This window comes from Cervus elaphus, chromosome 17 (assembly GCF_910594005.1).
Source record: "Cervus elaphus chromosome 17, mCerEla1.1, whole genome shotgun sequence".
Taxonomy (NCBI): Eukaryota; Metazoa; Chordata; class Mammalia; order Artiodactyla; family Cervidae; genus Cervus; species Cervus elaphus.
Window position 1 is genome coordinate 23,795,673 of NC_057831.1, and position 13,015 is coordinate 23,808,687.

A 13,015-nucleotide genomic window follows, 5' to 3' on the forward strand; every position below is an offset into this window, starting at 1 on the left:
CCTCAACACATGGAAAGCCTTCTGAGGTAAGATGAGTGATTTGAAGGTGACTCTCCTTGTTTTGCTTCTCATAAAATTAGAACTAAAAAATAAGTTACAAATTCAGCCCTATACCTTATATAGTCAAAGGCTGTTAGCTTATTTTCAATAATTAAATGAAATTTCTAAAAGCGTGAAAAAGCAACAGTCAGCCTCCAGAATTGGCTAACCATAAAATAGGGATTTACTTGACTGCTAATCAGTTTAAACACAACTTCAGCTTTTAAACAATATTAGATAATTAGCACTTAATAATATGCAACAGAACTAGCTGTCCTAAAGATCAGTAGTAGTCTATGCTATGACTCATCTCTGCCAAAGCTGGGGAAAATTGTGGCAGAGACGCCAAAGAAAAAAGAAAATTTTTCTAGATTTTATTTTTAAAACAATAAAGTAATTATCTTTAATCATAAAGTTACTTTAGGACAGTTGGAGAAACAAATACTATTACATCTTATTAGGAGTGGCATTCAGTAAAATATGAGTAAAGAGACCTGTCTTAATGCCTTGCTTATCATTTGAAAAACAACATATATCATTCATAGTTGGATAAAAGTATCTAAACTTCTATGCAAAGGAATGTATAACCTGAAGATAGAAATTTATTATTATTTTTTAAAAGGAAACTAGGATGTCTTCAAATGCATAGTCAGGATGCATTTCAGATTCTAAATTTTTGAGATTAAAGGCTTGCCAATCCACAGCCATTCATCTCAGTAACTCCACTTGCTTAAAATGAGTCATCAACCTCAAAGGCAAGGCTTCATCCATCCGGTCAGAAACTCTGACTTCAATACAACCTTCTTACTTTCACTGGAGTCAGACATCACAATATTACAGTTTGGTAAGCAAGCACATTGATTTACTCAGATAAGCTTTAACACATCCACCAACAGTGAATTAAATTTTGAATTTTGGAACTACATAACTCACCCTTCAGGTAAATCATAAACATCAATTTTTCCTTATGACTATTGACCCACAGTAAGAAACTGCATTTTAAAAACCTTATGGTAGCTCTATGCTTATGAAAATGAATATTTGAAAAACACATTTTGCCTAGTATGCAGACAAGTAAATTTTAGTTGGTTTCTTGGTCTCATGGATTATCCAGAAATTTCCCAGGAGGCCAGGTAACACTGCACAGGATGTTAGGGGATAAACTTCCACTGGGAGGGTCCTTTGGGAAAACTGGTGGCCTCCTGTGAGAACTCACCGCACTGATAGGGAACTGGGAATGGGGATAAAGCAAAGTCATGTCAGCAGCCTGTGGGGTCAGGGTGTGTCACCTGTGAGCCATTAAAACAATGTCCCAAAGTCTCATATGGTACTCCAGTCCCCACACCAAAAACTTTTATCAAAGTTCAACCTCATAAGTATAGTCTATTTGGTCATAGATAAGATACTCATATCCTTTATATTCTGACCAAAATCCAAATACATATGTTATACGATGATTACAATAACCACATGTATACTTTAAGATCTTGACATAGTTGGCATTTGTTAAGTGTTACAAACACAAAAGTGTTACGCTTACTTGCCTGAGCTACTAAAAACATTTAGGAAAAGTACTGGGTGAGACAGCTGCAAGAAAGCAGGCATACGCATCCTCAGTCTCACACAGGTGTGATAAAAAGCACACCTAGTAAGAGATCTACTAACTTTGTCCTCATTCTACAGAGGACTATACCATTACTTCATCCCTTAATGACTACGGGAAGATATTAAAGATTCTCTTCCCTCCTCTTTCATAGCACTGGTCCCATCCAATTTCCAATAAATATTTATTTACCCATGGGGACATGGTAAGGAAGCCATTTCAATACCCAGGTATCCTCTCTAAATAACAGTAGTAAGAGGAAAGTGAAAGTGAAATCCCTCGGTCGCATCTGACTCTGCGACCAGGCAGACTGTAGCCCACAGGCTCCTCTGTCCATGGAATTCTCCAGGCAAGAATACTGGAGTAAATTGCCATGCTATCCTCCAGGGGATCTTCCCAACCCAAGCATCAAACCCTAGGTTCCCGCATTGCAGGCACATTCTTTACTGTCTTAGCCGCCAGGGAAGAGCACAATAAAATAAAACGCTCCTCTCCTGACTCCGAAGAGGCCAGACCTAAAGCTAAGACCCGAGAGAACTCGACTGTCTATTCTAGGACTTTATCCACACCCTACTGGTACTTTTAGTAACTCAGGTTACATGTTCCAAATAGAAAAGGCTGTAGCTCCTTAGGATGGAGAAAGGCTCAAAAGTGTGCAGGGACATGGAGGAAGCATCTGACTCAGTGATGTGAACTGCACGTATGTGCATTTCCTTATAAATGAAAATGAGTGGAGATAACCTACACCTCTTCTAGGAGTGACTGGTAAGTCAAAGTGTTGGAGATCATGGGATACCATGGATCAATACTTAAGTTTTATAGAACTATGTACTGAGATTCAGGACAGTCTGAACAATGACTAACAGAAAAGGAAAGTCGATGATACAATTGTTACATAATTTGGCAGGTTGTTGATCTTCTAGATAAGCTACTTCCTTTGTAAAATTCATTTACTATTTTATTCAGTGCTTGAGGTATTAATATTAGACTTACGGATCTAACAATTAAAGAGAAAGTCCCATCCCTTTAGTCTTCTTACCTGTTTAGGTTGCTCTAATATTTGAAGGTATGGGCCATCTGCTAAAAACAAAACAACAAACAGAAACCAAAAGAAACTGTGAGGCTTCTCAAATTTGGTAAAAAAAAGAAAAAAAAAATATATATGTATGTATATATATACAAAGCAAGTAAAAAAAACTGAAATTATGTTTTTAAACAGAGGCTTCAAATAAATGTTTTAGCTAAAATTCCACAAGGCATATCTTCTTCTTCTGAATATTAAATTTACCTTATTTAATAACAGTTTTACACCATTAGAACTGTACCGTAAAGACGTCTGGTGAATGGTGACGGCATCTTGCACAACCCAACAAAAGGCATGACGTCTGGCAAGAATTACGACATCAACAACCTTCACAGTCATGTCCGCTAACAAAGCATTTTTAATAATGACACAAATACCAATTAAAAGCAGCAACCACTTCCTGGTCACTGTGAAATTTTCTTTTGCCATCACAGCATCAGACACTGACTTCCATTCTTCACAAGAAAACGTGCTTAATGTGAAATTACAAGAGACTGAGCTAGCAACCTACATGTGTGAAACACACAGATAATGATCTCCGGCTACCTGCTTTTCATTACACCAGGTTTTGGGTTCCCTGTCAATACCTGAATCCACAGGTACTGCCCTATTCCCTAACTGGCAGCTTGTTCCTCCTCTCTCCCATATTTAATTTGGTCTATCAGACATGGTAGATTCTTCTTATTAACTCATAGCTTTTGATGTCCGTGTACAATTTTTGAATATTGTACTTTCATATAAACTCTGTTCCAAAATAAGTGTTTTATAAAATTCTGAAAATAATTTAGATGGATGCATACCAACTAATAAGAACAAAGATTACTAGAAGCTTAATGATAGCCTGACTATACCTGAGTTTAGAAACTCAAAGGAAAATAAAAATCTCTGACAGTATAAACACAAATTTATTCAATATGAATATTCAATATGAAGCTTAGTCCCTAAGCTTCCCAGCTGGTTTTTATGTCATGTCAAAGTATAATAACCCATAGCTCTGTGATACATAAAGGCTCATGGTGTTTCTCACTTGTTTGAATGTAAATTTAAATGGTACTAAAAAATTTCTAGGAGGATGCTTCTGTGTCCACTTCAATCTTCACTGTCTCTAGGCCAGAAGATCAAGACTTGTTATTTTAGATAAATAAGTTTATGAAGAAGAGCTGAACTTTCAGGTTGAAATTAAAAATAAACTATAAATGAGAGAGGATTTATGTTTATTTTCAGCACTATGATGAATCAGGATAAGGCAGAGAACTGTAGGAAACTAAGGTATAATTATTTCCTGTTATTATTCAAGAAGTTTACAAGGAAGTCAGTTGAAAAATAACTGAATTTGAACTGAAACATACACAAGAAAAGAAAAAAGGGTAGGGACTGACCAATGCTATATAATTTAGGTAAATTACCTTTTGTTTTCTGTCTGACATTAGTTCCTGGATATATTCAACTACTTTTTAGAAAAGAAACTGTTAGAATTTTAAAATTTAAAAAAATGACTAGAATTTAATTTCTAAGGAGATAAAATTGATTAGAAACATAAATATTTTCACACTGCTAAATAAGGTCTATACAACATTTCAACAAATCTAGTCATAAACATTCTCTCTAGAAAACTAAATGAACATATGAAGAAGAGAAGTCTTTAAGAAAGCAACATTTGACAACAAGGTCCTACTATATATAGCACAGGGAACTACATTCAATATCCTGTGATAAACCAAAATGGAAAAGAATATGAAAAATGTATACATATATATAACTGAATCACTTTGCTGCACAGCAGAAATTAACACATTGTAAATCAACCATACTTCAGCAAAAAAAAAAAAAAAAATTAACCAACATTTGGATATCATGGAAAATACAGAGGAATTGGAGCACATTTATATCAGACTTCAAGTCTCTCACTTCTTAGTAACTCTTCGAAAAATACTTAAAGTTTTGTTATTATTTTTGCTGTATGGTTTAATTTCTTCTAAACACATGAAATATTAAGGCTTGGTAGTTCCATTAGTGAAAAGGGACAATTTTTCTCTTTCAGGGAATACACTAAAACGTTAAATCAACTAGAAAACAAGATTTGCTATGCATATATTTGTTTTAATGCCAATTTTCTTTGGCTGCATTTCTATGCCATGAATCGACATCCTACTGTGCAGAGTAATTTATATTACAGCATGATATTATAGACCTAGCAGTTGTGCCATATCCCGTAGAGTTTTCAACAAGTAGCATGGTTTTAGATTTCAAGAAATACAGAAGATAAAACAGTCCATATGCAAATTACAAGTTAATATTGGTTTATATAACCTCTCCATTCCTTTAAAATGTGAATAAAACATCCATAAATCTTGGTTTATAAAAAACTGAAGTATGCCATTGCAATGCAGAGGGAACATGTATGTGACAATAAAAAACAATGAGGTAATAACTGGAAAATACAATTTTGAAGTATAATTGTAAAAGTTTTTCTAATGGTGCATGCATGCCAAGTCGCTTCAGTCATGTCTGATTCTTTGCAATTCTATGGACTGTAGCCCGCCAGGCTCCTCTATTCATGGGATTAACCAGGCAAGAATACTGGAGTGGGTTGTGATGCCTTCCTCCAGGGGATCTTCCTGACCCAGGGATCAAACCTGCATTGGCAGGCAAGTTCTCTACCAGGAATGCCACCTGGGAAGCCTTTTTCTAATATTATGGCTAAATAATTCCTATAACATGAAACTCTGACCACAGAATATTTACTGAGCTGGTTCTTTCAATAATCTTATTTCTATCTCCTTATTTCTATTTCTCCTTATTTCTCTTATTTTCTATCTCTTAATTTATTTCATCAATAACTTGATGAAATAAAAACATTAGGAAATCCTTTGCATCAGGATACTGTTTGGCATCTATAAGCCATTAAATGGAAAAGTATACGTTTCCTGAGAGCAGTAACTTTTATGTTTTCAATAAAGCATCAGAACCAAGAAAAAGACTTTGACCCCCAGAATAAGAAGATCACAGAAAACGCAGAAGCTACCAAGACATTTAATAACTCACAGGAAGCTGATCTAGAGCTTATTTTGGACAACACTTGAGGACATCTCAGCTATGATCTATAGAGTAAAGAAAGGACTCAGCAATACACTTAGTGAAGTTAATGAAGCTGAAGGTTTAGCAGGTTTATTTTTTCCCCTTGCATGAACTTCTAGAAATAATAGATATAAAAATGCAAAAGAACACCTGATATAAAAAATGAAAAGTAAGCACAAAGTAATAACAGCAATTTTAAATGACAACGATACAAACTGCATGAAGTCTCCCATTGAGGATAAGCAAGTCCATGGTAAATAGAATAGCTAATGTACTTCAGTAGTTACAAAACTCTCTTTTATATACAACTTCCAAAATTTAGTCACACAGCTTTTGAACATCTGTTAAGTCCCTCTGGTGATGTGAGGAACACATAAAAAGAGCTATCACAGCAAGCTTACATAAAAAGCAATAAATAAAAACAGAGACTGATTTTTTAAAAATCATTCACATGAGATTAAATAACTTGTTGATGGGGATAATTAACAGTCATGTTAGAAGGACAGATGATTATCATGAGTTTATCCAGTTGGTCAGAACATAAAACAAGAAGTTTTTTAAAAAGTAATTTTTCTACCGAGATGACTATTGTACACTTTATGTTCCCGGTGTGTGGTATACTAGCTGGCACACAATAGGTACTCAAGTAAGTGTTTTGGGAACAGATCTGAGAGTTGAGACTGCCTCATGTGCCTGGGGCAAAGGACACAGGAGTTACAAAGACCCTAGAGATAACAAGATTGGGTGAAAGGAAAAAAATCCCACACAGTAAAGAAGTTCCTTTTGAGCTGTGCTAGCAGATATGAGCAACAATTATCAGTCATTCAATGGGTTGCTGTTGCTGACGCTAAGTCACTTCAGTCGTGTCCAACTCTGTGCGACCCCATAGACGGCAGCCACCAGGATCCTCCGTCCATGGGATTTTCCAGGCCAGAGGACTGCAGTGGGTTGCCATTGCCTTCTCTGATACAATGGGTAACTCGGATCAAACATGTTTGTGCAAATGTCGTCCAAAAAAGAAAAAAAAAGAAATGTAGTCCAAAAAAGTATACTGAAAACTGACTTTTAAAACATAAATCACCATTTCCTTTCTAGGTAACCATTTACTTTCTAGGTAACCCACTGACTTCATAAGAGAGTGTATAAAAAATCAAATTTTAAAAAAAGCAAAAGCAAAATGATAGGCAATAGATGAAGAATTTTCTTACCTGCTGGCAGTGGCATCTCCTGTTGAAATAATTCTGGACTAAACATTGTATGATTCAGAGGATCCAGATGAAACATCTACAAAAAGGAAAATTTAAATATTTCAATCATTACTTTTCCAACACTGTATTAGAAATCTGAAAAACCTAAAACTTAATTATAGTAAGAAAAACTAAAAAACGAAAACAAAGACCTGAAAATATTTTAAATCAGAATTTTAAAAATACGCTCAGGAAACCTAACTAAGTTTACACGGGGTTGGGCTATGGTTGTGTGACAAAGGGATTTCAGAAGAACAACCCAGGCGTACAGTCCACGGAGATAAGGACCTAGTGTAGTTTGCTTACTGGTGTATCTGCAGGGTCCAGTGTATATTTATCAGAGTAGGTACTTAAATGTTTGTTGAATAAATGATTTAAAGCTTATACTCTCTTAGAAATATAAACATGAGAATATAATCCTAGAAATCTGTATTTCTTTTATAATGGTAAATAAACTCCTACTCTAGCATCCAACTGCAAATCCCGAAAGATTCAGACAGTGAGCAGCCCTGGAACAATTTATAGAAAAACTCAAAATATAACTTAGTCCAAAAAGCAGATTAACTGTGCACTGAGCTCCCTCATCTTTTTTTATTTCTCATTTTCATTTACCTAGCATAATGAAAATACCTGGAATTTAGTGGGTTTGATATGCTGAATAATGGCTCCCCCAAAGACATTCACATCCCAACCCCTAGAATCTGGAATGCTATCTCCTAATGAATACAGAGATGGAGAGATTAGTCTGAATTATCCAGGCCGGGCCTGACAGAGGGATGCAGGAGATCAAAGTGAACTGTAGGAGATGTAACAATGGAAATAGGAGGCTAAAGTGATGGAAGGGGTGGGTCACAGGCCAAAAAAGGCAAGCAGCCTCTAGATATTCAAAAAGGTAAGGAAAACTTTCAGGAGGAACACAGCTCTGCCAAACCTTGATTATGGACTTCTGACCTCCAGACTGTAAGAGAATTAATTTGTGTTTTTTAAGCTGCTAAATTTGTGGCAATTTGTTACAGGAGCACCAGAAAACCAATACAGTGGGTAAACAACATATTGTGCTTGAATTATAATCTATCTTGAAATGCTACTAAAAATGACTTATCCCAAGAGTAAATTTCCTTCCTACTTAGTTCACTCAGGATTTAAAATTTGTGTTTCTGAGTTTTGTATTTATTTCAGTGTAAATAAGTCATCCATGAAATGTCTGTGGACAGCACAGAAATCAAACACACTTCAGCTTTTATAATACACTAGTTAGTAAATGTGCTGGATCAGGCATTAAAAATAAACACCAATGTTTTACTCCTTTTCCTTACTAGTATATTATTGGCCATTCTTGGGTACCTAAGAATCTATCAATAGTATGTCTAGTTAAATCAAGACTAAGAAACACAGTGTTTAAACAAAGAATGCTTCAGATCCAGTTGTGAGGTATGCAAATTTTCAGTTGAGGAACAATAAATGTGTTTCACATCTATGCTCAGGAGTAAAGTTCATCTACACTATTCACTGTTTGCTGAAAGGGAAATAAAGGAATGAAAACACGTGTTGTTATAAAAATGGGCCCCGTTTTATAGCGAGAATTTACCAGTCTCAGAACAGAAAAGATGATCTTGCAGAACAAAAAACTTTCCTGCACTCCTGCAGGAAATGACTGGTTAAAGGGCAAAAACTCTGATCTCAGGAGAGACACAGCCCTACTTCAGACAAGAGGAGCAAAGCAGTGGCATGTGCTACAGCGTACATGTGCATTAGGCTAGGGGTGGGGAGTAGATCCCAGAACACATTAAAACACCGAGGACCTCACTGAAGACATGGAAACTTCAGGAAATATAAATTATTAGTCTTGAGACAAGGGGGAAAAACCTCAAACCTCAAGGATCTCTCTCTTTAAAAAAGGAAATATCAGAACATGTCCCCACCTCTGGTGCTGACAAAAATGCCCACAAAGAAAAGCTTTCGAAATTACTATTTTCAGCAGGTTTTACTCTTGTGTGGCATAAAGGACCATCTCTTGCTGATAGAATTTCCTGTGCGTAGACAGGAAAGCATGGTTTAAAACCAAGCTGACCAACCCTAATGGTGGTTAGTGTTTGCCTTTAGAGACAACATATTAAAAGTGAAAGGTAAAGCACAGGTTTTTGATAACATGAGCAGTCAAATGTTTGTCATGCTCTAATCAAAGAAAATGCTGCTAGATTTATCCTGTATCATTTGTACAATAAAATTCAAAAAGAAGCATCTTAATATGAAAAGTAATGTATACTCATTCTTTCTAAATCAATGAGAACATTATGAAGAGTAATGAATGTTACATAAGTATTTTATTTAAAGAAGTAATACTAGATCCCTCAAAAAACATTTCACTTTTGGTTTCCTGACCAATTCTTCGCATGCATAAATTTGAGAAATACATTTTTTTAGGTGGCTAAAGTGTGAAAAGATTATGAAATTTGGACCAGGATATCCTGGTACCTACTGCTCCCTCTCTTTGTCTAGCCTTTGTCTAGCAAACTTGTCTAGCAAACTACACCTTTCAAATCTCAGCTTACACAGACTGCCTTTGGAATGGCTCCATAATCATGCCCTTCTTCCCTCTCGACATTTGTATCCCGCTGCATGCAGACTACCACTACAGTCCTCATTACCGCAGGGAAACTACTCAGGTCTCTGTCCCTCATACTAGAAAAATGGCAGCTTCCTGAAATGTGTCACATTTTTGTATCCTTCCTTAGCCAATGTTCTGGTACACAGTGTGTCTCAATAAATAGATCATGAGTGAATAAATGTCACTATTTTAAATACTCTTAATATTGCCATTCCAATTACCCTAGAGTCTGAAAATTGCTTGCAAATGGTTCATTACACACATATATATACACACTATATATAAATTTCTTTCTCTGTGTGTGTACACACACACACATATGTATAAAGCAAAATATTAACAATCAACAAAGATTTGATGGACTATTCAACATTTCTATATAGGCTTGAAATTGAAATTTTTCAAGTATGATGTTAGGAGAAAAAAAAGGACACTAGTATCCCTTTATAATTGCTAATATAATTATAATGAACAGTTTCATGTCCCAAAGCACATTCATTGCTCATTTAGTCTTTTAAACACCCCTGTATGTGAGCATGGGGTGGGGTGAGGGTGGGGGTGCTAAGTGATTCCTCAAGTTTTAAGAGCAGTCAGCACTTAGTTAAGCTCTTTGAATTCTAAGTCCTTTTCACTATACCAGTCTGCCTCCTCATTAGATGAGTTTTAAATAAATACTTTGGCCTCCCCGCAAGGTGATACGTTCAAGTCCTAACTCCTAATACCTGTGAATGTGACCTTACTTAAAAATAGGGTCTTTGCAGATGTGATCAAGTTGAGATGAGGTCATCCTGAAGAATGGGCCCTCAATCCACTGCCTGGTACTTTTATAAGAGAAAAGAGGGGGGAGATTTGGGTATGGAGATACAGAGGAGACAAAGAGAAGAAGGAATGTGCTGGAGAGGAGCAGCTACAAGCCAAGGAATGCCAAGGACTTCCAATAGCCACCAGAAGCTAGGGGAGAAGCAGAGGTTCTCCTTCAGAACTTCCAGAAGGAACCAATCCTGTCTCCATCTTGCTTTCGAATTTCTTGCCCTCCAGAACTGAGAGGGAATACATATAGCTGTTGTTTTAAGTCACCCCATTTGTGGTGATGTGTTACAGAAGCCCTAAGAAACAGATATCATTTGACCAGTCGCATGCTCCATTTGACCAGGAGCATGTATAACTTTCATGCTCCAATAGTGTCACAGCAGGGATACTGTTGTTTTACATGGCATGTCCTCTAAGACCTTATGTAAACGGACAAGAAAAACAAAAGAAATTTTTACCACTTTTAAGAGTTTTCCTGATAGTTATTGTTGTTATAAAAATTATTAGCAAGAATATACTACTACTTACTTGGTCATGCCCTCCCAAATATGGGTCGTCTTCTGCCATTCTGGAGCTGTGCATCAAAAGAATACAAAACCAAACTGTTAAGACTGGAATGAACCTTAAAAATTCCACTATGAAGGAGTAAACTGTATTATTCCAGTAAGACCAAATATAACCACCCCCCACCCCTTTTTAAGGCCTTAAGAGGAATTACTGTGTAGTTCCTCTTGGGAATCTAACAGTAGAAAGATTGCATAATCAAGGAATTACCAGTTACGTATAACCCACAACCCTTATGTCAACCTCACAACAGTGTCCTGGAGTTTGGTACAGCTAGCCTTCATCCTCTGTACAGAAATCACGCCATTAGATTTCTTAGAGGCCATTTCTTTTTGTTGCCATCCAGACTTCAAAGATTCACTGAGCTCTTTGTGTAGGTTGTTTTCCAAGCCTTCGTGAATTCTGTCCTGGTCCTAGAACTTTCCGGCCACTTTCTACGTGCCACTTGAGTTGAGAAAGGCAGAGGGAGCTGTCTGGCCATTGGGGGCCGGGTCAGTGCTTTGTCCAGCATGAGGGGAGGACAGCCGCCGTGTGCAGCGCTGTCCTCCAGAACCCTCCGCCGTCTCAGGTCACTTCCTCTCACTGTCAGAGCGGTGTAGAAACACTGACATTAAATGTGCAGTCAAAAGGCATGAACATAAGAGCCTTTTATTAGCAAGGCTAGAGTCTCAGATTTACTCAACCCAGCCAGATGTCAATACATCAAAGGCCCTAGCACTCTTCTATTACCCAAAGGCCCTGACAAAATTGAAGAGCCACATGACCAGATAAAAAAAGTGTTTAAAAATCACACACCATTTTGGATTTCCTTAAGAAGTACTCATCACTATTTTAAATATGTACAGGTTAACTTTAGTTAACTGTAGTTAAATTTACTTAGATCAAATTTCAGACATATTCCCTGAAAAAATTAGATTTAAAAACACACAGTTGAAAGTATTAACTTGAGGCTAAGTTTTCTCTTTTTCTTCATGAAGTCTATAAAGCATTCAAGGGCACTTGAGATGGGGGCTGCCCTAAAGCTGTCTGCGGTCCACCAGAAGCTGTCCTCTCCTTTCCCACAGTAATAGACTTGAAGCTGGAAACACGCTCAGTCAGAGTACACCCCATTCGCCTGTGGAGTCAGGGACGGTCATTTGAAGAAACGCTTGCCAGTGGCATGTCAGAACTATTTACTGTGTGCCATTTCCAGGTCTGGGCTTAAAGCTCTTGACATCCTTCCTCAGTGTTTTTGTTTCCTCTCTTTCCCTCTGGATAGAATCTAGACATGGAAAAGATCTGGCTTCTACCTCCTACATAATGATGAATGGCAGCTGAATGACGGTGATGTGAGAAAGGAATCAGCTCCCCTGTTGCTTAACCCAGCGTACCATCGGGTCTCTGTTAAAATGGTTCAGCCCTCACTCTAATGAATATATCATTCAACGATCCAAAATCTGCCCAAGGGGACCCCAAGTTCCAGTGAGATCCCCTCCTACTACAGCACTGTGACCGGGCAGGGGTGGGGGAGCATGGGAGGGTTCCTTTCGGGATGCAGAACACGCCCAACTTCAACAAGGGGGCAAGAGCAGCTCTGAGTTCTCCACAGCAAGAACTCCTGCAGATTTGCAGGAAAAATATTTGTTGAAAACAAGAAACTGACTAACAAATTACAAACAGCTGTAGTTGATTAAGGCCAGCTAAAAGGGGGAAAATCGACCTGATACAGTGAAGAATTAAGTCATTTGAAATTCAAGAGTTTTGCCACTGCTGGGTGTGTGATTTTGGATATACAACTAACCTACAGTGTCCTATGTCTCCTTATCTGCAATATGAAAGATTTTGATGGGGGATGGGCCTTTGAAAGAAATAGAATTCTGCTCGGAATACGTTAGTTAGCCAATAAATGCTTATTCAAAGAACAAATCACCCACATCAGAACTCTTTCTGTAAGTGTGGATTTTTAATATGGACTTCCATATATATCCAAATTAAAGATTCAT

The 13,015-nt window shown here is 37.1% G+C and overlaps 1 protein-coding gene across 2 annotated transcripts in view; it reads right to left on the minus strand.

The window, feature by feature from the left end:
- Positions 1-13,015, minus strand: part of NFKB1 (nuclear factor kappa B subunit 1) — a 122,312-nt gene that overhangs the window by 85,999 nt on the left and 23,298 nt on the right. The window contains exons 2-4 of one of the 2 annotated variants that reach the window (XM_043870898.1): positions 10,998-11,043; positions 7,013-7,088; positions 2,682-2,719 (exon numbers count right to left, since the gene is read on the minus strand). In XM_043870898.1, the coding sequence (XP_043726833.1) occupies positions 2,682-2,719; positions 7,013-7,088; positions 10,998-11,036 (153 nt within the window). In that variant the 5' untranslated portion in view covers positions 11,037-11,043. Of the gene's footprint in view, positions 1-2,681; positions 2,723-7,012; positions 7,089-10,997; positions 11,044-13,015 lie in introns of both variants that reach the window. The other variant, XM_043870896.1, reaches the window with a different exon arrangement.